Source organism: Lepidochelys olivacea, assembly GCF_965140295.1.
Source record: "Lepidochelys olivacea isolate rLepOli2 genome assembly, chromosome: 13".
Taxonomy (NCBI): domain Eukaryota; kingdom Metazoa; phylum Chordata; order Testudines; family Cheloniidae; genus Lepidochelys; species Lepidochelys olivacea.
Window position 1 is genome coordinate 10,572,743 of NC_140423.1, and position 26,306 is coordinate 10,599,048.

The 26,306-nt window shown below is 42.0% G+C and overlaps 1 protein-coding gene across 3 annotated transcripts in view; it reads right to left on the reverse strand.

Moving 5' to 3' along the window:
- The window catches only part of PHACTR3 (phosphatase and actin regulator 3), a 169,614-nt gene extending 143,551 nt beyond the window's left edge, over positions 1 to 26,063 (reverse strand). For all 3 annotated transcript variants that reach the window (XM_084645538.1, XM_084645537.1, XM_084645540.1), the window contains exon 1: positions 25,638 to 26,063. In XM_084645538.1, the coding sequence (XP_084501664.1) occupies positions 25,638 to 25,755 (118 nt within the window). In that variant the 5' untranslated portion in view covers positions 25,756 to 26,063. The remainder of the gene's footprint in view (positions 1 to 25,637) is intronic.
- Positions 26,064 to 26,306: the final 243 nt, after the last annotated feature.

The following is a 26,306-nucleotide window of genomic DNA, read 5'->3' on the forward strand; positions in this document are numbered from 1 at the left end:
GTTGGCACACATTCCAAATGCTGTTTTCTTGTTTTGCTTTTATCTTAAAATACCCATTGGCTTTTTCCTCCCTCAACCCAGCTCAGATAATAGGTAGAGCTAAAAATGATCTAATAGATAGTACCTGAGATCTGCTGCTGCGCATGACTGTCAACCTAGGATTATGAAAGTCATAAAGAGAGTGTTTTCTTTCTGGGATCTCACTTTTTGGTTATCTATTTTTTGCATCTCTTTTTGAGAGAAATAGAATTTGTTCCGGTTACTGATGCTGCCTTGAAATGTTTTAATGCAGTCTTCTCTGATGGCTATACAATTCAGTGGGGCCGCTCCATGAATGTGGTCTTTGTTTGCGTGGTCAGGAGGTAAATGAATATTGGCAGTTTTAATGCCAATTAGTAGTTATTACTGTGACTACTGTATTTAAAATTGATTTGTTAACATTTATATATAGCAGTGCTACTCAAAGTGGTGGTCTGCGAGCCATTGGAGAAAAAATTGCCGGTCCCCCACATCAGATAGCTTGAGAAGCACTGATCTATAGTACATGGATTTTTAAAGCATTCATAGTTTTATGTAATGGACACACTGCTCTTCATTACAACTGGGCAAATAATTCCTAATGAATAATTTATTTGACGGAATTTTGCCTTATTTTCTGTTTGCAAGTTGTTCCATGCCATGAACGGCTTAGTTTTCTTGAATTTATGTTCAAAAGCATTTTTCAGATTATTTCTGCCACAAATGTTTGATCTCTAGATTGCGTAAGTGACTTCAATAGCCAGCCAACACAGTTTGAATGTAGCTCTGATTTAATACATGCGTCAAGTGGTGTTTTGTTTTCCTCAAGGGCTGAGTACAACTCCTTTAGATCAGGTTTCCAGTACAAGATTCATGTTTACACATTCAAAACTTGCTTTCCATGGGTATTTCACAATATTGGTTCTATGGGATTGCAGCAGTGTAACTAAGAGGAGAAGTTGATCCAGTAGTGGAAATATGGGGATACATCTTCAGCAGTGTGCTGGGATGCATTCCTAAACGAAGATGGTCATTGGTATTGATGACAATTGCCCTGCTATATCACCATATAATGCTCTGAAATTTTAACCTACCACTTTCTTAAGAAAAATAGTTTTGTGATTCAGATAATCATGTTTCAATACCAATTTTTAATACTCACTTAACTCCAGCTCAGTCTGACTCAGTATGTTCAATTTTGAGTGCATAGTGAGAAGTGAGACAATTTGGAGGATTAATCTGGATTGGCCAGTAGCAATTATTAATTTGGAATAGGATCACAGAGGACTAAGGAGTGAGTACTGTAGTAGGTCGCTCATTGTCTGCTGGAGAACTTTTTAATGATAGCATCAAAGCCTTAGGTGATGCTTGTAGAGGACAATCTGTTTTGGATCCTTAAAAGGACTGAATTATTAGAGTGGTTTTAATCAGGGATAGATACCTTTATGGTCAGCAAAGGGAATTAGGGACACAGTAAGAATTTCTACAGAGGTTTAATTGATTGTGCCTGGGCAAATGAAGGACTTTAATAAAATGAGAGCAGAATATAATGGATTGATACTTTGTACACTACAAGGCATCTAGATCTCTCTGGCCATTGACAGTCCTTGTCTTTCCTGCAGTGAGTCATTTCTCTAACTGAAAAAGCCCAGCTGCAGTAGGAAACTGCAGAATCATGTAATCAATATCGCTATAAACTTTCTTATGTTCTCCTGCTACATAAGCTTGTTCTCCGAATTTAGGAGATTTGCCCATGATTTAATAAATGAATAAATGAACTGTTCACATTTTAAGTGTAAATGTATTATTCAGTATTGACCTTCATATGCAGTATATACTGTAGGCAGTGTCATCTGAATTTTCTAAAGGCATAATAGAAGGATTTGTAATGCAATGGGAGCCATCAGCGGTGCACATAGTACCAAAAATGTACTCTCTGAGATTCTTGGCTGGAAATTAATTCTCATGGCTTTCTAGATTTATCCTACATGGTGCTAAATATTAACAGGCTAAAAATGATGCTTGGTTGTTTTTCTAACAGCATTTGTTACAGATGTAGGCAAATGTGGGTATCACTTATTGCAATACCTCGTGAGTGATCCTATCAAGAGCCACAATGTAATAACACAAGCAAAAAGTTGCTATTTTCTGCTACCACTTTCAGGTGAATATAGCAAATATTTGCAATATAGATACAGTAAGAAGCAAGTAGAGGACAAACTCATATCTACAGTTTGCACAGGTTTTCCTCTCCATTACGAGATTGGCCGTCTGTCTCATTGCTGTGCATAAGAGGTGGGAGTGGTAACACATAAATATTGCATTATGAAAAGTAATAGTATCCTTCCTGACAGGTTGTCTGGGGTTCAGAACTCCCTTGCAGGATTTTCTAGCAGTTTGAGAACCAGGAAGAGGACAATCTGTTTGAGAATCTGCATCCAAGGATACAACTTCATCACCTTTCATCTGAATTATAAGAGCAATGTCACACTCTCCACCTATTGACTCAATTTCTGCTGCTGTCAATAGGAGTCGCACACCAGGGTCATTCTGTACTCTTGACCCAGGATTTGACAAATTATGAAATTGCGGAACTACTGACTGCAATATGTAACCTATCACTTAAATCAGTCTCGGTACCATGTGACTGGCAGATAGCTAATGTGATGCTAATTTTTTTGAAAAAGGTTCCAGAGGTGATCCTAACAATTACAGGCCAGTGAGACTAACTTCAGTACCAGGCAAACTGGTTGAAACTGTAGTAAAGAACAAAATTATCAGACACCTAGATGAACACGATTTGTTGGGAAAGAATCAACGTACCTTTTGTAAAGAGAAATCATGCCTCACTAATCTATGAGACTTCTTTGATGGTGCCAACAAACGTGTAGACAAGGCTGATTCAGTGGATATAGTGTATTTGGACTTTCAGACAAGGCCCTTTGACAAGGTCCCTCACCAAAGACTCTTAAACAAAATAGGTAGTCATGGGATAAGAGGGAAGGTCCTCTTAGGGATTAGTATCTGGTTAAAAGATGGGAAACAAAGGGTAAGAATAAATAGTCAGTTTTCACAGTGGAGAGAGGAAAATAGTAGGATCCCCTAAGGATCTGTACTGGGCCCAGTTCTGTTCAACATAAATGATCTGGAAAAAGGGGTAAACAGTGAGGTGGTAAAATTTGCAGATGATGCAAAATTACTCAAGTTAGTTAAATCCAAAGAAGACTATGAAGAGTTACAAAGGGATCTCACAAAACTGGGTGACTGAGCAACAAAACGGCAGAGAAAATTCAATGTTGAAACACATTAGAAAACATAATCTCAACAATACATAAATTAGTTGTTACCACTCAAGAAAGAGATCTTGGGGTCATTCTATATAGTTCTCTGAAAACATCTGCTCAGTGTGCAGCAGCAATCAAAAAAGCAAGCAATGTTGGAACCATTAGCAAAGGGACAGATAATAAGATCAAAAATATAATGCCACTTACTGCATAAATCCATGGTATGCCCAAACCTTGAATGCTGAACACAGTTCTGGTTGCCCCATCCCAAAAGCGATATATTAGAATTGGAAACAGTACAGAGAATGGGAACAAAAATGATTACGGTATGAAAGATCTTCCATTTGAGGAGAGAGCAAAAACCACTGGGACTGTTCAGCTTAGAAAAGAGACAACGGGGGGGGGGGGATAAATATGATATAGGTCTATAAAACCATGAATAGTGAGGAGAAAGTGCATAAAGAATTGTTATTTACTTCTTCACATGACAGAAAAAACCAATGAAATTAATAGGCAACAGGGTTAAAACATACAAAAGGAAGTACTTCTTTATACATACAGTCAACCTATGGAACTCTTTGCACAGGGGATGCTGTGAAGACCAAAAGTATAACTATGTTCAAAAAGAATTAGATCAGTTGATGGAGATGGTAAGAGAGCAGTGTTCCCTCTAATTTTTCTCTCACATGTGCGGAATGAATTTTGTTATGTGTACCAATATGGAGTTGATGGTGCACATAAAATTTATGTGGCGGGGCTGGGGCTGAGGGGTTCAGAGTGTGGGAGGGGACTCAGGGTTGGGGCAGAGGGTTGGGGTGAGGGCTCTGGCTGGGGGTGCAGGCTCTGGGGTGGGGCTGGGGATGAGGGGTTTGGGGTGCAGGCTGCCCTGGGGCTACAGCAGGGAGGGAGGACATGTAAATTAGCTACCAAGTTATGCATGCCTTTGAAAAATTGTGCTTTAATTTCCAGGCCATTTCACTTGCTTTATAAAAGCACTAAAGTGCACAGTATAAATTAATAAAATGCAAAGTGAATGTAACGTTCACAGAAGATTCCTAAACAGTCTCAGAGACTGAAGTCCTTTGTCCACAGGTATTTCATCTGTAGAAGCTATTAAAGCCCCTTGTTTTGTCCTGTTGATGTGCTTCATCCCTGACATAAAGGGCCTTCTCCATGCCAAATTCTTGGGTGCTCTGAGACTGTTTGAGGGGTTTGACAGAGACTCATATCAGCATGGCATCTGAGCCCTTTCAGGCAAAATCAATAGCAGTAGTAAAGTCCTAGAAGACTTCATGGAGTCTCTGGCACTTTCCCTTTTCGGGGTCTGCTTGGTGTGGGGGCTTTAAATTTGGGGAGGGATTAGAAGCCTGGTAGGGATTTGAGACTAGAACGGGTTTGTATTGTGAGCCTTACTTACAGTGGAAAGATTTTCTCTAAGAGGAAGGTTTTGCAACTTTGCCTAAAGATGGTCAGACTCTGAATTCACCTGATTTCCTCTACATTACCTTAACTCTTGAACATTTGCTCCAGAAATGTTAAGTTCAAGTGCCCACCAGTTTTATCTAATCTCAACGGAATGCCCTAGTCCTTGAGTATTGTATACTGGAAAGGCAGGATCAAAGTGGTGAGACAACTTGCAATAACCATGTCAAACAGAGCAGTTTTTAGAAAGAAGGGTCCCTTACTATAGCTATGTTGACCTTGAAGGGGGCGAGGGGGCTGATTGTTAAACAATTTTTATAATCAATTACACACACAAGCAGTTGTGGTGATTAGGTAAGTCCAGCAACTGTGTGTGTGCAAATGATTCATTTCGGTAATTTGTGGGCAAAGTTATGCAATGACTATGACTGCATAGGCCCATTAAATTTGCAAATTAGGCATGCAATTACTTGTTAGCGTACCTTGAATAAAAACCAGTTCAAAGAAAACATGTGCTATCCATCATGTGGCTTCCCCTTTTCCCAGCACCAATGCTAATTAAATCATTACAATGGTTTCACTCCCTACAAAAACAGTGGCTTTCTTCCAAGACCTAATCCGGCTCTTTTACACTGTCCTCAGATTTGTAATGATGAAAAGGGAAATTAATCTTTAGGAATTAGTTGAGTTGTGGTCTATTAATTGCACACATAATAGGTCCTTACACAATATAGGAACCAGAGGTGTCATCTTGTGTTGCCATTTCTGGGACAATTTTAAATCATTTTTGGCATTTGCAAGGCCCTTGCCAGAGGCTATTTCTTTATGTTCAGGATGCACATTGCATTACTTCATATTACATCACAATATGTTGCAAGGGAACAGCTAAGTTATCAAGGCTAATCCTTTAAGTCTGTCTTTCTTTACAATGTCAGACAAAATAAACCTATCCCACACTTCCGTAATCTTTCTTGAAAAAATGAAAATATTATAATCTATAACAACAAAATCCCAAAACTGCATGCATTCCTGACAGCCCAAATGTGCTTAGATTTGCCTCTTTCTGCCATAAAAGGAGGTCCTGAGGCTGTTTCTTACAATTTAAAGAGACATCATCAGTCTAAAAATCACATTAATAAGAATCGAGACCAAACCACTACTAATAATAGTGGTCAAACAGCAAAAGTGAAAAAATATATGTGGCGCACCAAGACACTGAAAACTACACAGGGTGTGTGTGTGTGTGATTTTTCTCAGCTCTACTCATAGTCCCCACCCAAACGCACCCTAGACACCAAGCCAGGTTCATGTTGTATTTGGTTGTGGGTCAGATCTGATCACAGCTCTCTGGAGCTTTCTAATTGCCACTTGAGTCTTGGTCAGGGGAGTCTTTAATGTGAGGTGGAAACAAGGCTCTAGAGTTACCAACTCTGACTAAGGTATCGTCATCGTAACTACTGGAGCCCAAACTGGCCCCGGACACCTGACAGATATAATCTTTTGGATCTCTGACGGTTGTCATGTGACTGGAGCCAGGCAATAACAGCCCATCACAATTGTTGAAGGTACTGGCCTACCTATCCCCTTTATAGACTTTGTTCTCTGCAGGTGTCAGAGTGTGATGGAGAAATGGAGGAAAATAGAGAAGCAGAAAAGGAGCAAGTGTCATTGGCAGGGGGAAAACCATCAGAGGAGACGAGAGAAGGGAGATTAGGGAGTGGAGGAAGGAAAATGCAGCTGCACTCATGAGGGTGCTCAACAGACGTTAGTGGGATCATTGCTCCTGGTGCTACAGTGCTATATGGTACTGGGTGCGAGCTGCTTCATGCTTGCTGACCGCTCTATAGGGACAGTGATTTGAGCCCCTGTGGAAATCTCACAGACATGGGGGGTCACATCAGAGACTCCCCACTGTTTAACAGGAAATATCCTTCTGCTACTCCATTGATTCTCTCCACAAACACATGCACCAATTCTGGACACATCATTGTTTCATTCTCGTCTCCTCTCAGCCCCTAAAGGGCACAGCCCACTGAAGGTTGCATGGTGGAGGAGTTTGGGGCAGGTGGAGGCAGGCCACATTGAATATGGGCCCATAACTCTACAGGGAACCTTACGTTATTTGACCCAGCCCTGCCCAAGTACAGGAGCCTTACGTTCTAATGGTGTTAAAGTGCCTCTAGACTCCTTGCCAGCTGCCAGGTGCAGAGATCTCCTCTAAGCTCTGTACTTCATAGACTCATAGGACTGGAAGGGGCCCTGAGAGGTCATCTAGTCCAGTCCCCTGCACTCATGGCAGGACTAAGTATTATCTAGAGCTTTCAGAGAAATACACACCATCAAACTTTCCAGCACCTGCCTCACTAGCCCATCCCAAAGCCATGATCCCGCTTGGTTATGGGCATCGCTGTTGTTAGGGAACCGAATGTGCCTCCAAGAACCATCTTTTCTCAGACCTTTCTCTCTGCTTGTACACACAGCAGGGATAGCCACAGTGGCTGCTGCTGCAAAGTGGGGCTGAGGATGGCTTCCCAGTCCATGCTATGTGCTCGGTCTACACACCGGCACTGTGAACCAACCCCTGCCTTAGATTTTCTTTTTCCTCCCTATGTCCATGATTTTCCACATCATAAAACTAGATGTTTTTGCCCCTCTTCAGTTCTTCATCTGAGGGTCTTCAAGCTCTCCTTTATCAATGTATCCACCTTATCGACACCCAGGCAAGGCTTTTGTCCTAATTTACAGATGGAAAAAACCTGGAGAATGGAGGTTAGTGGCTTGCCTAAGGACACATGGTTAGTGACTGAGAAGGAACAGAGCCCAGGAGTTGTGATTCCCTGGGCCTTTCCAACTGTCTGGATTAAGTCTCATATTCTGCCTTCTGCCACACCTCTGCCAACAGTATGGTAAAAGGGGTATAGCTGAGTGTAGCATTTGGCCCTCTGACTCTGAAGAGTTTCTGCCTTTTGCCTAGTACAGATAGCACCTCAGAGATAACAAGAAATCTCAATGTCCACAGCCATGCACACTATATATAACCCCTTCTTTCAGCTGTGTTTGCCAGCAGGCTAAGTGCTGACATATTGTTCAAGGGACATATTTAAAGCCTATATACTGACCTGCCATGACAGCTGCACACCTCCCTCGGTCATGAGTCCAGCAATGTGTTTTGTTTTCGTAATAGTAGTAATTGCTTTGGCCTAGATCTGATCTACCATGTGACTCGATGCACGGAAATGGGAGCAGGCTATGATCCTGCATGGACACAGGCTCTTCCCATCTGGCTAACAGCAAGCCTGGTGCTTGCCTTCATTTTTATGCTTTCATATTCTGCACTACTGGACCCTATGGTTGTAGCTTACTACCTGATTTCTAACCTGTGAGGTGACACTCTTTGGAGCAGTGCCAAACTCTCCAATAGGGTTGTGTTGCCCACCTCCCTGGTCATGGGGAACAGCTGGGCTGCTACCACCAGCCTCTCATTTGTTCCACAGCTCCCTGCTGATATTGTCTGCTGTCCTATATAGAAGAAGTCAGCCTACAGGGAACAGTGCTGTGGGAGAGTGAGTGGAATGCAAAGCCAGTAGCAAAAAGAGGAGAAAAACTAAGGAGGTAGAGAGTGGGAGAGAAAAGATGGGAGGGGGAATGGCAAGAAAATGGACTGAAAATAGGTGAAGAGGTGCAGCCACGCTAGGCTACTGCACAAGAGACTGGGAAGAGTGGATATAGCCACTGGTCCACCTCAAGGGGACTTGAGATGGACACCACTGGGTTATCACAGTACAGCTACTGGAGTATAGGCAGCCTCCATTGCTGAATGAATACTGCAGCAATATTTGTATGGATTATCCTTAACAGTAGGTTACATCAAATATTGATATTTAAGTAGATACCTTCCTGGGATCCGGAAGGTAAAATTGGGCTAGATTTCAGTGAATGGCATTTTTTTTTTTTAAAAAAAAAACAGTGGCTGAAAAACCCATTCAGGGACAGTATTCAGGATTTCTAAGGCCTCCTTTGCTGCATGCATTGGCTTGCTGGTATGTATACTTTCACTGGGCTTCATTGTAGCTGATGCTTCTGGTTGGAACATGATAGGAGACGTGTACCACGGCACCAATGAAGAATGTACATGTTTGTTATGAGTCCTGACAGCTGCAGCTTACATACCCTGTGTTTGCCTTAAGAAAATAAGCATTTCTTACATTTCAGCATCTGCTACATTAACAGCTAGTTTGAGGGTTCAAGCAAACTAGCCTTAGGCAGTGGTTGATTTTTGTATGCTGTCAGAGATGTAGCAGTGTCACTATTTTCAGTTGAGATTTAAATTTTTGTGTATCCTGCAAGAGCTTAGTCCATTTAGCTTTGGACTATTCTCAGTCATTCACAGTAAAATAGTTCATTCTCCAGGACCAGTGCAGCATGTGTTAATGCTAGGGGAATCCCGGATGGTGATACTCTTGCTTTCATTCACAACTTGCAGGTGCACTAGCAACAAGATGCTAGATTCCCTACAGCTATACTTTTCACGTGAGTCCAGTGGCTTTAAAGTCATCTAGAGAGGTGACTTTGGGTCTTATTCTCCATTCCTTTGCACCTCTGTAAATCACAAGTAACTCCAGTGAAGACCGTTCTAAGTGAATGGAGAATTGGTATGAATGAAGAATCAGGGCACCTTGTCTCTTGCCTGGGGATCCTCTGCAGAGCAGATACTCTAGTATTAGTCAGCGCTGGAAATTAAGTTCCCAGTGTTCAGGCATGGTTGAATAGCCACAGCAAAATCAAACGAGCAATTGTGACAGAAAGACCATTCCTAGCAACTCTATTCTGAGTTTCCATGTCTGAGAATCTATTCTACATATTTCATTCTCTCCTAAAAACCTCTGTAATCCTGGGAAGCTAGTACCCCAACTCTGCATAGCTGTTATACCAAAATCAAATTGAAGTCAAGTGAATGTGTCTTCCACCGTTATAAATGCAAACTTCATACAAGTCAAAAAGGACAATCTAAAAAATACAAACTTCAGAGAAATCCAATTAAGCTAAAACAGCTGTTATCAAGCCTGCATTGTACATTAATAGGGAGAGTCAGCAATACAGAGAAACAGTGGCATTCAGCAGGGAGAGCTATTGCTAGCCATGCTAGTAGAATTTCTCTTAACTCTGCTAGCTACAGGGTATAATGCTAGACCTGGTAGCTACTGAATATGGAGCAGAGGATAGGAAAGAATTTATGATCTAAGCTCCCAGAGGCCCCAGTCAAGATCCTATTATGTTAGACACTGAACATATACACACACAAAGACCCAGGTCCTGGTATTAGACTCTTTCAGGCCCGATACTGCAATGGACTTCATGTATGCAGAGTTCTATACCACATGGAGACCCACTGTCTTCAATGGGTTCTGCTCTGGCGCAGGTGTCAGCCCACACTGAATCTCCCGCAGGTTTAGGCTGTGAAGAAAAGACCCCTATTGACCTCAGTGATTGCTGGATCAGACCCTAAGAAAATAACTGGAAAATACCCAGAAAATGACAGAAAAATATAACCCCCGAACTAGAAATATGCTACAAGTCCTAGAGCATCCTGGAGATGTGTGTGGTGGTATCTCAGTTCTACAGCTCCATGTCATGTCAGGAAGCTCTCAAAAGCAGAGCTGTATTGCACTTTGACACTCATGTAAATAACTGTCTTATGACACAAAGTGCAGGAGCTCTAAAATGCCACACTTTACGTGTTGGGCTAAAGGATAGTCCTTGTCACAAAGCCTAGAAGTGCAGCATGCAGAGTGAGACTCTGCATTCACTGTTTAGGAGTGTGTGCAATTGTAACACCCCCTCCTATGGAACACTAACCTCCTCAGTATGTGACTTGCCAAGCGTACACATGTATGTTTGCTCTGACAGCTGTGAAAATTGGACCACTTAATTGAGGTGGGATTTTCAAAAGCATCCAAGGGTGTTGTTCCATTTGATTTTCAATGGATACTGAGTGCCTAACTCCCATGAGTTTCTCTGGAAATCCCACAAGTGATGCCTCATTCTTGGCACCCAGGTTTGATAAATTTTGGCCAAAGCCAGTGTGTTTGCTGATGGGTGGAATTTCCAAGTGCTCAAGTGCCACTGAAAGTCGCCTAGGCACATCTGAAGATCCCACTGAATGTCTGAACTACTTTCTCATCCTTGGAGGTGGCTGATGCACAATGCTGGGGTGATGAGTCCCTTGCACTGCGTGGTGGACAAACTGGGGCTGTCTGACTCGGGGACTGTCCACCTAGCAGTTTTGCAACCACTCAGTTCACTGAGTTTTAAAACACAAAAGCTGTAGTTACAAGATGTAGAATAATATAGCAGCCCCTTGAGTGGATGGCAGGGACTGTGATCCAGCTGCCCACAATGTGCAGTTGAACTACTTGAAGGGAAACTGTTCTAGATCCCAAGCCCTGCACATTCCTAACAGGCCAGCTCTTCAAGTCCAGCCAAACTGTACCCAGCAGGACCCTGGGGGTTGGGATGGCAAGGTGCCTCTTTGCTACCTTTCTGGTCCTCCGATCCTGGGGCCAGTTCCCCCAGCATAACTCAAAACATCCCAAGAGTTCCTAGGGACAGTTCTGGTAGCCGAGGCTTGCTAAAGCATAAAGTATTCTGGCCAAGGCAAATGCTACTGTGGACCAACCCCAGCACAGCCCCTATGCTACAAGCAGGGCTGGCCCTAGACCAAATGGCATCCCAGGCAAAGAGCATCTTTGGTGCCCCTCCCCATTTGTTAAACTTTTTTGAATACCTTATTTTTTATTGCATTTGCAGCCCATTTCACGACTTCGATGCACAATTTACATGAATGATTTATCCCTGTCCCATAAGGCTACATTTTCATGCTAGGATCTGTAAATCTGTATGTATTCATGCCATATATAAGCAAATACAAAAATTATTTTCCTCTAAGAGACTTTTGAATTTTAAGAGTAACTGCAATGTACTAACATCAAGAAATTGAACTGTGCACCAACATTGTGTAGACCAGCACTAAATAGTGTGACAGTAGGTGACTATCTTAGAATGTTAACCCTGTCCTGTACTTCAAATTTGCCCCTTTTGCTGCAAACTAGATTGCAATTGAGCTTTTCGTTTCCTATACTGAGCTCCAGAAGGCTTCTTCAGGTACATCTTTTATTTTCTAGGGGGTGAGGGGGCGCGGCAGTAATAGGGAGAGCAAAAGTCTATGTTCCGCAGTCTTAGAAAGTCATCAAACATCACGTGTTAAGCATGGCAAAAGAAGTAGCAGTATTTTTATATTGTTGCGTAGATAGGGTTTTGATAGCTATCTCTGGCATCTCATTAAATATGTCCTTTATTAGTTGCTGCTTACACTCTTCAAGTCTTAAAACACAAGTACACTTTCACAATTGAACAATAACACAAGGTTCACAATATCGCAGCTGGGCTCTCACTTCATTTCAATTTGTTCTTCTATCTCACTGACTGTCTGGCGATGTCCTGCCCCTTATGTACCCACGAGGTCATGGCTGACAACATTCTAGGAGGTTCAAGGAAAATGGAACTTTCCAGACTTTGAGAAGTACATGAGATTCTACAAAGGTCCAGAACGTTCTAGGAGGTTAGTGAAAAATGAATCCACATATGAAATACCTGAATCCTTTTACTTCAAACATTATATTTTCCCTTTGGTGGCTAACAATAAAAAGAGCACCCCAAGCCCAGCATCCTAGGCGGTCACCTACCCCTAAATCTGGCCCTGACTGCAGGCTTTGGTTGAAGGAAAGATTGTGTGACAGAGCTAGCCAGGCTGGCTTTATGCCCTGTAGGAATTCCCCTACATCAGGAGATTACCTAGCTGTCCTTGTTAGGGCAGTTTTTCTCTGCTTGAACTGTCCTTTCTGATTGAGAGTCTGGCCCAAAGTTCTTAACTATCCCATAAAGGTTCTCTTCATTTGATTAAAACTAAATCACTTGCACGAGCCAGGAAACTTTCTCGAAGCACTGGCTTCGCCTGACATTGGTCTGCATGCCTCTGAGTTAGCAGGGCTGGTCCTGTGGGTGAATGGACTTGTACAGGGAGGGGAGTGTTGAGATGCGAGACTGAGTGTTTGCTTTCAGTGGTTGTAGCCCAGGGCTGCCTTTGCTCTGCTTTCAAGTTGTGTCACAGCAACAAGGACAAGGTTCAGTGCAGGCTGAAAGTAAGAGGCCTGGACACAGTGGGAAGCAGGATGAAACCAGACACATTCACAATAAATAAATAGGGGCAAGGCAGAGGTGGAGCGCAGATGACCAGAGGGATCTGATGTCGGGGGTGGGGAGGGAAGAGAGAAATGGAGGAACAGGCCTGGCCCAGGGCACTGCACCACTGCAAGCTAGTCCAGTTGCTGGTTATACAGCAGCAGAACGGATTGAGGGTGCTCAAATGAATGGAACAGGGGAAGGGTTATCTAATCCGCCTTTGCAGACCAACCTAGCTATGTAGCGTATCTTCTTTAAATGTAATCACCATGCAGCCCTTTCTGCATGGGGACCTGTATTGCTTATATATGTTTGTTTGAGCTACATCTGTTAAATTAATAACAGTGCACTCCAAAAAGCAAGATCAGATACTCTTTGATTAAGATCTCATTGAAATATTTATGTAGACTTAAGCATCAAGCTATTGACCTGCTTCCTGTGGTTAGTCTATGTGCTCCCTAGGGCATGTGTAAATTGTGTATACATTACAGACAATAAATCATCGTGGATTTCAGAGACCAAGTCTCTGGATTTAATGGGCACAGAGGATCCACTGCATTATTATTTAACCTCTAGCTAGATAAGAAGCAATATGAGGCCCTCACATTTTGCTTTACTTACTTCTTGGTATTTATAAGGCGGACGTGATTAGAGAAGGCAGGGTTATTAATTCTAGATATTACCTTGCACTTTGAAACACCACAATCTGGCAAGGAACAACTGACTGAATGCTCTAAATAAATAAATCGTGTAACCCATTAACTGCAGCATTAATAGACCAATCTGGAACAAGCTCTCAAAGCTAAAGGTTGTGGAAAATTATTATAGTCACTTAACTAATGACAAAAGTAAACAGTTAGTAACTCCTAGAAAAAATCTCATATATAACTCATTACATGCTCAAAGTACTGCACAAATAATAATTGACCCACTAATCCTAAAACATCTTCATTTATATTTGGAGCCTGATTTTTAAATATTAGGCATGTGATGAATCTAATTTGTATATGAAATCAAACGACTATGCCTTTGCAATTTAAGTGTGGGTTTGTGCACCGTTTGTGCAACAAGCTTTGTGCCTAACTTGTTTAAAAGCCAGGCTCCTGATGTTTAATTTTTCTATAACTTGTTCCTATATAAAGATTTCAAATAGTAAAATTCCAGGAGAGACAAATGAATCCTCAAGCCCTCTACAGTCTAACCCAGTTAATATCCGTATGTGAGATCAATGCTGATCACTCAGTCTCCTTTGCTTCTAAAGTCAAGTTAAGCAGCATCTTACACTCCAGCAGGTGTTTCACTTTAATTACATGTTTTGTAATGCTTTCCATATAGGTTCAAGTATGCTATATATATGTCTGCATCCTAAATGATTCATGGCAATTTTTTACCACCATTAGGTGGCCTGTGATTGAAAACTGGAGCTGGATTGTTGTGCAGAAGAGGCTCTGTTAAAATGAGTTTCTAATTGCAAAAGTGTTTGAATTAATCAACTGGTGTTTGTACATAATTGTATTAAACCACTGTTGGATCAGATCTCTGAAACTGAAATACAAAATCTTGTCATATACTTAAATCTAATAAGTGATGCCAAACCCAAGATGTAGGGCCAGATTCTGGCTGTGTCTTGTTAATGAGCCATGTATCTACCTTAATCAGTGGTTGAGCCTCACATGGATTATGCCCAATATATGGTCATAAGAACACAATTGCTAATTATATTGAGAGGAATTTAAATTACTCAGCAGAACTCCTCTTTACAGCAATAAAATGTATTCTTGTTTAAGTTAGTAGGTGTTTAACAGAATACAGATATGAGGATGAAAAAATGCTTAAATTTCAGGCACCTTGTCTCAGCAAATGGTCAGCTCTGCCCTTCTTACCCTCCAGGTGTAAGAAATGCTCAAGTAGTTTACAAAATGGAATTTGCAAAGGTGGTTCTGAGAGGGGAAAACAAAAACATCAGCAACAACATTAGATGATGGAGTCCCCTGGGGAAAACTTGGTCCTGTATATAATATATTATTGTATTGCAGTAGTGTGTAGTAGCCCCAGTTATGGACCAGGATCCCATTGTGCTAGGTGCTGTACAAACATATATACACACACATTTACAGAAACATGGTACTTGGAATTTTAGACACTTATTAAAGCTATTTTTCCCCATTGGCCATTTAAAATTCCTGTTTCTAATCATCTGCCCTTCAAAACTCAATTTATTCTAACTTTTATTTTTGACTTATATGCCCTATATATGTCATCAAATGAAAATCAGGATTAAAATGTATAACTTAAAAAAAAATCTATTTAAAATATCATGGAGTCAGGTATTTTAAGGGGTTAAAAATGCAATGTAAAGAGCAGCTTTAGGGAATGTTGTTTTGTTTTGTTTTTAATACAAACACATTTCACAAACTGATACAGCTCCCTTGCAGCTCAGGGTGAAACTTCCATTCTGTTATGTTCTCTCACATTGGATCTGATCCTGAGATACTTTGCATAGGACTGATCCAATGCCCTTTGAATGGCAGCTCTTACTATGTTATCAATAGTGCTTGCTGGTTCCTTGTTTTCAAGCAGATGCAATACTATTGAGCAGAGGCTGAATCTGTAGATCAAGAGTTTTAACAAATAGAAAAGTTTGCAGTTGGCTTTTTCCAGCTTTAACTTTACTTGTGGTGTGGGATCAGTGACTTGTTCACAAACATACCTGCCCATGAATATTGATAGACTTCTCTGATGCTGAATCAGACTCTTGAGAGCAGAATGCCATAAATTCTTCTTTCCTAACTAATCAAAACTTCTAGACCTTTTATCACTCATGCAGGAAATCACAGAACCAGAAAATGGTGAATGTGTGTGTGTGTGTAATAATATATATTTATTTCAATCTTGGGTGTTTTTTCTTTTCTCCTCCTCACTCCTCCCCCTCGGCACCATTTCTCTCTTACAAGTTATGTATTTGTGAGTTGCAAACATAGACCAGTCATCAGACACCTAAGCAAGTCATTAACTTTCCTCGTGTGAGTATCCCATTCGGTGTGAGGATGATCTTGGGGTTCAGGCACTGTACTAAGACTCGGGAAACCAGGCTTCCTTTCCCAGCTCTACTACAGACTGCCTGTGAGACCTTGGGCAAATGGCTTAATCTCTCTGGAACTCAGTTCCCCATCTGTAAAATGGGGGAATGGCTTTCTTTATTCCACCCTTTGGGCTGTCTTTAGATTGCAAACTACTTACGGCAGGGACTCTCTCTTATTATGTGTTTGTACAGTGCCTGGCACAATCAGTCTTCTCTCAACTGAGGCATTAGTGTAATATAATTAACACCACCAATGAGAGTAATTGTGTCTGCAAGATGTGGCCCCAAATCATCTGATTTTTGCAGCTCTGTCCATTCCCTGTTATGATGCATGGAAACCTTTGAAGTGTTCAAGTAGGGGAACAGACAGAAATGCTCTTTGTAGAGGACTACACAGGAGAGGCCAGTAATTCCTTGTGTGGTGTATGTGATTATTGCAGCTTTGAAAGAAAAGCGGCTTTTATTTGATATTTATTTTGAAGCTTGTCTGTTAAGATTTGGGTTAAGAACTTATTTTCATTGAAACATGTAAATGTAGTAGCTAGACATCCTCTGTTCCTCTTTGTCATCGCTGACTGCCTTTGAAAACACCATGCATTGTTTTCACAGTGTGTAATGCCATCCGTGCTGCCTTTGGCATCAATGCCATAATATTGAAGCTGCAGCTGAGAGGTAAAGGAAAAGAAAGCCACTTGTATGCCCATGACTGAGTTCATTCTTATGGTGCATGGAGAAGGCAGCAATTGGAACAAGGAGAGATGAAATATTCAAAAGGCACTCGCACTAGTTATTTGCCAAAATCAAATCTGAACCAACAAAGGAAACAAATGATGTTAGAGCTCAAAGTGCTAGCCCAGTTGCCTAGAAACAATGTTTTTTCACCCCTATGTGATAGGCCTGGATTGAGCTATCTAGTCTAACCTTAGACACCCGCATTTGGACCCAATCCTGTGCTCCATGTGCTTTGCTTGCAAGAGGATGGTCAAAGTGGAGGTACCTGAGCCAAGAAACAGCATGCTCAGCGCCTGCGTGGGGTGGGAGGGAGGGAATGCATGCTTTCAGCAGCACTCTGTGTCAATTTAAGAGAAATGCTGCCAGGCTCCAAAGAGGAATTCTGTCCAGTTTTCCTTCTGTTACGAAAAATGTGGTTGTGATATAAAGGAAAGGAGGGGGGTGGGGGGGTGAGTGAAAATAGAGGGTCCTCATGGGTCACTAGGGATGCAGAAGCTCCACAGAAGCAAACAAATCCTAAAACAACATTACAACTATTTTTATGAGGCTATTGTGTGTGCTGAGCTAACGTGTGAAACTCTGATTACCAGCAATGATATGATACAGTATTTCCACATCTTGGATATCCAGTTTTAAATGTATTAAATAGCTACTCTGTAACATTCAAACTACTGGTGAATTTGGGATTAGAATAAAAGAGAAATGTAAAACACATTTCTTACATGCAGTTCTATATTTCACTTACAGAACACTAGACTTCTCTAATATCTGGCTAGCTGCCTAATGTCCCAACTCCGGAAACCCATCCCGGCATGGATAAGTTTTAAAATAACAAACCCCATGAATAATATATATATTCATGAATCTCATTCCACTGCTGTAAAAGCAGCATTAAGACTTCAAAGTCTACAGCTTCCACCACGTTCTGACTTAAGTATGGGTTAGGTGAAGATGATAAAAACTGGATAGTGCGAAGAAAGCAGAGGTCTTGAGTTAAGGGCATCTATTCATGCAAACCAGCAAGGAGGAGCTCTTCAGGGTTCTCTAGTGGGAGCTGGATTTTAAAACTGTTGTATTAATGCGCTAGATGCAGAGGGAATATGTGATTATTAAATATGCGGATAAATTACTATCATGCATATTTTTACTCATGTGGAAACCCCATGAAGGTTTGTACTTCTGGACATAGTTCCACTAGCTTCAAATGCAGAAATAAGAGAGGTGCAGTAGAAAATCTTTGTAGGTGTGGTCCCTGAACTCAGTGGTATGGTTAAAACACATGGGCCCGTGGGTGAGTTCCAGAAGAACATTCATAGTCTAGGTGAAAGAACTCTGAGTTGAATCATGACATTTCACACATCTAAGAATTAATTGTGTGCCAATAAACTGAAGTAAAGATGCTGCCCAAGCAGTTTCATTTAGATGGGAATTAATTAGTTAGTAACTCGAGGGAAAGGATCTACATCTGTTGACGGGGGCATTTTCAGTTCAGTGGACAGTGACAATGAAGAAGGCTAAAATGCTGGCCTATATTGAAGGGCATGTTGCTTTCCAAAGAAACTATCTTTACAGGCCTCTGGTTTGTCCACATTTGGAGTAAAGGGCCCAGTTTGTGCCAATTGATGAAAAATATAGACAATTGATGTGCCAATTAATTGATGAAAAATATAGACAAGGTGAAAGGAGTACAACACAGGGCAAAGAAACAGAAGTAATAGAATGCACTGGCTCATGGAGACCTAATGAAACAGGGATCATTCGGCTTGGGGAGAAGGCAACTAAAGTATTTAAACTCTAAATTAGCTGAGATTCATGACCGTTTTAATCTATTTGAAAATCTACTTGACATATTGGACAGATCAGAATTAGACCTAAATGGTCCCTGGTGTAAGGGACTGTCCTGCCAGCCACAGATCTGGCACAGCACCATGCACTAATTTCCCATCCCTGACACACTCACCCTTCCATAGATTTTGATAGGTCTTCAGCACATGTTTAACGTTTACCTAAAATGTTCTCCAATGCTACCAGACTCATCAAAATGAATTTGGAGGAACAAATCAGAACAGCAATGAACGTTAACCTAAAACCTGAGCACTCTACATCAACCCAGAAGAGGCCAGAGGAATCCACCGTAGGGTTGTCAAAGGAAGTGCAACGGCATATCCAGTGTATGTTATGCCTATAAAAACAGACAGACAGATGAAGAATACTTCTGTACTGGCTGTTATTTCCTCATGACTTTCCCTAAAGAGTTTGGTTGAGTTATAGCTGGTGTCCTAATGTTTTTTGCATTGTGCTGTACTGAGCAATAATAAATGCCTCCCTCTTCCAAAAGAGACAACATAAAAGGAGCAAAAAATCTAGTTTCTCTCACCTTTTGAGCAGTCTGGCAAAGTGACTGCCTAACTTCACCAAGTTATTGTGCAACTGAAAGAATTCACCATGTGTACTGACTAAGAGTCTTCAACAGGCCCAGTGCTTGAGCTTATGGCACTGTTTTATGCTGACTTGTATGAGGCATATCTGTCTTCTACACCTAGAACTTAGGAATCTGATGCGCTCAGCTGATACAGAAGCTGAGAGATCCAACACTATGGTTAATTCCACAATAGCTCCTTGGTTTTCCACTGGAGGAAGGGTAAGGTACAATGGACTGTTAGTAGGGTGGATCAAGAGTATCTGTTACTGAAGAAGAACATTGTGTCTATTCTGAAAAAAAATTCTTTAGCTTGGTAGTTTTGTAAGTGGTGCCTGGCATAATAGTGCCCTTCTACAAATTAGGTTTCTTTCATTCTCTAGGACCCATAGTTCCAGCATCTAAATTGTTGGGTGGGTAGACTCTCATTTTATTATAGTTGTCCGTCTTTCTTCGCTAGTTAAGCTCTGTCATTAATTTGCTCTCTTTTTCTGTGAAGTTCCATTTTTTAATGATCTAAGACCCAAATGAGGCTACCAGTCTCTCCTATTCCCTTTGATTGCTGGAAATATACAATGAAGGAGCTATTTCAGCTTCACCATCTGTTTGAGAGACAGTTGCAGGATCTTAAGATCTGGTTTGTCTCTTAAATTCCAGACTTCTTCTTCTATGGCCTCTTTCTTCCAAACATTTTTTTTTGGGGGTGGTGGGAGATGGGTGTAAGCCACATAAAATGACTTATAGGATTGTTTCAGAGTCTCTGTTGTCACCATCTTTCCCTGTGTGATTCTGTCTTCTGTGACTCGAATCAAATTTCCCTCACCATTTATCTTCTCTTGAGCCAGGGTGTTTAACCATAGTGTTCTTGCCAGCTTTCAACTTAGGTTATAATTAAATGCTGTCTACTTAAATGCCCCTGAAGTTGCAATAGGATATGTAGTTTTTGCTTGATGTCCTAAACACTTTTGTAGAATTGTGCCCTGTTTAAACATCGACTGGTCCTATGTTTGAAAGCACCTGTCAGGTTTTCAGATCCTCACCTAATGGGTAGTGTTGGTGGGGGTAGTCCTCCTCTATCTGATGCACTGCTCCAGCACTGAGCATGCTGCACTTACAAACAAAATTCTCTTTCTGAATGAGATCATGGTGCAGATGTGTTCCGTACATAAGATTAATGGGCTGGACTGGATCCCAAGCATCTTAGTGTAAGGAAGCTCCATGTGTAGTTAGAGGAATTTCTATGGGCCTCTCAAGTTTAGAATGTGCTCCTAATCACCTGAGCCCTTTCACTCCTTACTCAGCAAAAAAGTCCCACCTATCTTAATGGGACAACATAGACTCATAACCATGGTGGTCCCTTCTGGCCTTAAAGTCTATCAGTCTGACCACCTGCATGTTGCAGGCCACAGAACCCCACCCACCCACACATGCAATAGGTTCATAAGGTCTGGCTGAGTTACTGAAGTCCTCCAATCTTGACCGAAAGACTTCAAGTTGCAAAGAATCCACCAGTTACTCTAGTACAAACCTGCAAGTGACCCATGCCCCAGACATGGCTGAGTGAAGATTGACAGATCAGGCCCTACATTTGCAATATTGTATTCATTCTCACCAGGGCAGAAAACTCACCAGCTTTCAAGAACCTAGTCACTTGAGCTCACTGGTAGTACAAGAGTTCACGGAATCTCAACCCAAAATGCACGTATTTTATCATGAAAAAGGAAATTCAAATACAGATGGCTCCACTTAAAAAAAAACAATCTATCACTTTACCAACACTACTTGCAGCACTCCTTACATTTAAACTTGTTAAACAAACTACTATAGCTGGGAAATGTCCACTTGGTAATGATGCCCATTGCAGACAAAACTTACATTTCATTCTCAGACCACGGCTGCCATATGCTAAAAGATCACTGCAAGGAGCTGTTATTTATTAAAGGCATGTGAAGGGTCTAATTATCAGCAGATTTGTAGGCCTGTTATTTAGTAACATATGTTACTGTTAAATCTGTTGTCTACATGTACTGATCATGTATTTTGTTTGCTGTAGGAACATTTTATAATATGCTGTTAACATATTTTAAAAACAATTTTACAAAGCAGATTTTGGAATGGAATTTAGCACTGGCCTGTGCATTTGCTGTAATTTTGTAGTAAATCAAGGTAATAACTTTTCATTTGTACAGAGAATACTGTACTTAAAAAAAACACACACTATAAATATGGGCCTGATTTTTGTCAGAGATAATGAGCAATTGCAGCTCCGAATGGCATCAGTCAGAATTGTGGGTGCTCAGCACTTCTGAAAATCAAGCCCTGAAACTATTTGCACAAACAGGTTCTCCTAGTATCTGCATTGAGTCTGGCCAGTTAGGTACTTTAGACGTCCCTTCCTCACACAGGAAGAAGGAGCTTGTTTTTTAACCACATAAAGAAAAAAAGGATAACTTATCCCAGACCTGGGGAAATCTTTTGGAGGATTTGGCTCCAAGTAGTATCCCAGCCCAAAAAGACAGACTTCAGTTCCAACTAGATGGTTTCCTAACATAGGGCAAAAGACTTTCAGCACAATCTGTTCATAGGAAAGTCCCTGAATCTGCTATTTGACTTGTCCAAATCAGCCAGAAGGAGATCTAGTCTAGTGATTACCTGAAGCATTCTGGGCTCTCGTCCCAGCTGAGTCACTGATTCGCTATGTGACTTGGGCAAGTATATAATCTTGCTGTGCCTCATTCAACTTGGCTGTAAAATTGGGTAAAAAGCAGGAGCTCACTGAAAATCTGATAGTGCCCCAGAACTGAGCTCTCCTGGATGGATGGATGGATGGATGGAAAATTAAAGAATATTGTCTCTGCATCTTCTGATGTCAGTGTCACTGCACATACTCGTGGCTAATGATGGGGCCAAAAAACACTCATACTGGGACTTCATAGATCAAGAGGAGGGATATGCAACTTTTTTAAACAAAGGCCATGGCTACACGGGAGAAATGAAACTCTAGAAAACATGTTAACTAATATCTGTTGCCACATTTTCTATCATGATACATTTTCCCAGCGTAGGCACAGTCAAGTACACGTTGGAGCAGAAGGCCGCTCAGTCCTCCAGTTGTTCAATTAAATCCAAGTCTTTGTGGCCAAAAAAAAAAATTAAAAAATCTGAATACTCACTGTTTCCCCCCCCCCCAACCAAGGAAAAAACTGGAACATGAGCACAAGGTCAGAGTGACAGTGTTTCAGTACTGACCTCAATCAGGGTTTGATCCAAGAACAAATTTGTATGCCAGATGCTGATGGAAAGCCTGTCTGTGCCTAACATATTGGATTTTTTTTCCCACAATTCATCCTTGAATAAATGTTACCCTTGTGCTTTTGCCAAGGTCAGTGATGTGATAGGGGTTATCTTCCTTTATAAAAGCCATTTGGTTAGGTTAACTGCCCAATTACATGGATAAATGCTCTTTTTAAGCATCATCCTCTAACTCTTATTAGATCACAACCCCCTTAATTCATTCAAGAGTACTTCACACCCATGCTAATCACTTTTTGTGTACATGATTTATGTTGTGATGCTAAAGTTTTCCATGTATATCTTAAAAATCATATTTATGTAAACATTGTAAATCATTTTGTAGAATTTTACCTTGCTATTGGCACATTTGTCTGTATAACTTGAAGTATAAATAATGTCTCTTTTGGCCTGAGTTTTTAACTAGGCCACTACTTTTAAACTAGGAACTAGGAAACTACTTTTAAATACAGTTCAGAAACCTAGAAGTTGAAATGTCTAAAGCAAGGCTTAAATGGAAGCAGGACTGGGATGTAAATGTGAGCATTACACTGTAGAATGATCAGGTCTAAACATTATTTTGACTGTGTCCATAGATGTGTGTTTGATTTGAGAAATAAACAGAAAATCAAATTATTATTCTTTTTATTAGTAAGGAAGTAAGATGAAAACGTAACTATGTAGGATGACAGCTAATTCATAGCCTGGCATAAATTATGCTTAAATCTTTGAAACACAGAGACAAAAACAATTTGTCCACAAATTAGATGGCAAAAAAATGTAATTTTGCAGGTAAAGTAATACTAATACTGAAAACATCAGATGTTTACCAAACAATGTAACTGTTTGTAACAAAATCCATACCTGTAAATTACATGGAAAAGTAAAACAAATTTATGTAGGGTTTCCTTAATCTACATAATGCAACACTATACACAGGCTGTAGGTATTGTTGCCTTTTGTTTGCTTTTATAATGCTGTTGCAGTATATTTTTTGGTGGGGGGAGGTTTTTTACATACTTTGTGCAGCAGCTGCCATGCCACTGGGATGTTTGGTCTTAAATTATGGAATTTTCATTGAAGAAAATGTGCTCTAACAGTACCTCTTTTCAAAAAAAGTGTGTTTATTTTCCCTTATATCAAAAAGATTTTAAAAATTAGATTGTTGCATTTGCTGTTTCCCATATTGATTGATTTGTTTTGAAATATACAAGAAGCGGCTGAAATTAGATAGTATGCATACAATTTTTCATTCAGAAATCAAATAGCAGAAGCATACATTCCTCTCTTTCAGTCAGTATTGTCCCTTAAGCAGAAAGTCTAGCACTTCATGTTAGAGGCTTCCTTTGTTCCCTTTACATGGGGTACAACCACAATTGGGCATCCGAGAAATCCTCTATCATGTCCATTAATTTCATTGTTTTATCTAGTTGAGAGCTACAAAGATGTTCAGAATCATTTGATAAGGAAAACTTAAAATTGTCGTAATTAACTATCAGAGGAGTAGCTGTATTAGTCTGGATCTGTAAAAGCAGCAAAGAGTCCTGTGGCACCTTATAGACTAACAGATGTATTGGAACATAAGCTTTTGTGGGTGAATATCCACTTTTTCGGATGCATGTATGGTGGGTATTCACCCACAAAAGCTTATGTTCCAATATATCTGTTAGTCTATAAGATGCCCCAGGACTCTTTGCCATAATTATTAACGTATATTCTGCTTCTCTGGGAATGATTTTGGCAAGCAGACCAATCAAAGAAGGCTAGGAGTGTTTAATCGCAATCTGCAGAAGAGGAACTAAGGTCTGATCTAAAACCCATTTAACTCAAGAGGCACCTCTCCACTGACTTCCTTTAGCTTTGAGTTCTATGTTTAGAATTCAATATATTGGGCCGCTAGGATTTACACATCTTTCATTGTCTCATGATGGTAGAAACCACACAGCTTACGCTGTTTTGTTTAATCATTCCGTGTGTCAATAACCCTCACAAAGAAACCTTACAGCTCATAAATGGTCTATTGTTTATATAAAGCCAGGGTAATCTGGAGCATGGCCTAGGCCTTTCCTTGCAGTCACATCACATTCAAGCTATGTGGAGGTTTTGAGCTGACTAGAGGAAATCTTCACCCAACAAAGCCAACCTTTTCTTTATTCCAAAGGATCATCATCATTTTGATATTGGCAATTTGAAATTATACAGTCACCACTAAAGACATCGCTCTTTAATGGAAGAATTATTCTTCGAAGTGAAGCTAAGCTGACAATATTTGTTAGTGGTGCTGGTGAAATAATTCATTTTCATTTAGAAATAGAATAGTGTGATTGGATAGGAGTGCCTCAGTCCCCTCTGCCACTACACTTCATAAGAAGATTATACTTCTCTTTATGAAGTGAAAATAACCGGGGGGGGGGGATTTTAATTATTACTCTGCCTCTTCCTGTCTCCATGGTGATCCCCCCAAACAGCCTGTTCCCTTCTGTTGTATTAGACCTCCCCCCCCCCCCCAGTAATAAATCAGCTCTGCCTAACCCTGAATCACAGTATTAATCACTGGCCTAGGTAGGAGCAGTGCCCACAGCGTTTAGTACTGTAGCTTCTAAATCCAGCCACTCTGCCTTCCTCCCTCCAGGGCCTCTCCCTGGGTGCACGAACTTGAGTCTCGCTTGTATCCCTGCCCTGCTCGCCCCGGGGCGAGAGGACGGGCTGGGGGGGGGGAAGACTGTCCAATCCCCCCCCCCCCCGCGCTAAAGCAGGTCCCCGCAAGGCTGCCGCCTGCGTTGGTCCCCACCAGGGCCGCTATGGGGCTGAGAAACGCCCGCCCGCCCGCAGCCGAGGCTGGGCTCCAGGTGGGGGGTGGGAGCTCTGATCTCAGCCCCGCTCCTCCCCTCCCGGGTGCGCGCCGAGTTTGCAGGCAGGCAGTCGCGGTCTCGCCAGGCACCAGGGAGGCTCTCGGAGGCAATCCTGTTTGCAGCTATAAAGCCCCCGTCGGGATTTACGGCGGGGATTATGCCCCTAATTTCCTGCCGTGCCTGGGCGGGCGGGGTTGCAGCAGATGGCAGAGGGGACCCCTCTGCGCCGCCCCCCCCCAGTCTCTTTCCCCTCCCCTCTTCCCCCGGCTCTGCTGTAGGGGGTGGTGGGGGGGTGTTACCTGGGTTCTCTCCGGCTTCAGGGGCAGCGCGGGCAGCGCAGTCCGTGAGGATGCTGGGGTCACTCTGAGACCTGCCTCTGGGGAGAAAACAGCCAGTCCCGTCTTCCGCCGCAGCCATGGGTGGGGGGCTCAGAGGCGAGGGGAGGACGAGGCGCTCATGGAAGGGGAGGCAGCCAAGGTCACAATGGGGAAGCGGGGGCTGGAGTCCCGAGCGCCAGCAGCTTCAGCCAGGCAGCCCCAGCCGGGGCAGCATCTTCCCCGGCCTCCTTCCGCCAGCTCCCGTCAGTGCTCCCCACCTGCACCATCCAGCAGCCGCAGAGATGCCCCTAATGCCCTGGGCTCCTATGGCCACTCATGGGCGAACTTTCTCTCGGTGCAGCTCAGGGGGGCTGCCTTCATGCTGCTCCGTGGGGGGCTGGCAGGAGCTGGGGCTGGGCTCTCCCCTCCCCCTTGCCCCCCCCCTCCCTGCCCCCTGCCACCCAATAACAAAATCTTCGCTCCTGCAATTGCTTTAATCTGCTGCTCTTCTTAGAGCATCTGTTGGAAAACATTGGGATTCTCCCATCATGCCCCGCGAGAGGCAGTGTGACATCACAGTGGGGTGGGGGCCTGGGAGAGGGGACACCTGCACTGCACAAAGAGGGGGCGGCAGCAGCAGGTGCGCGTGGC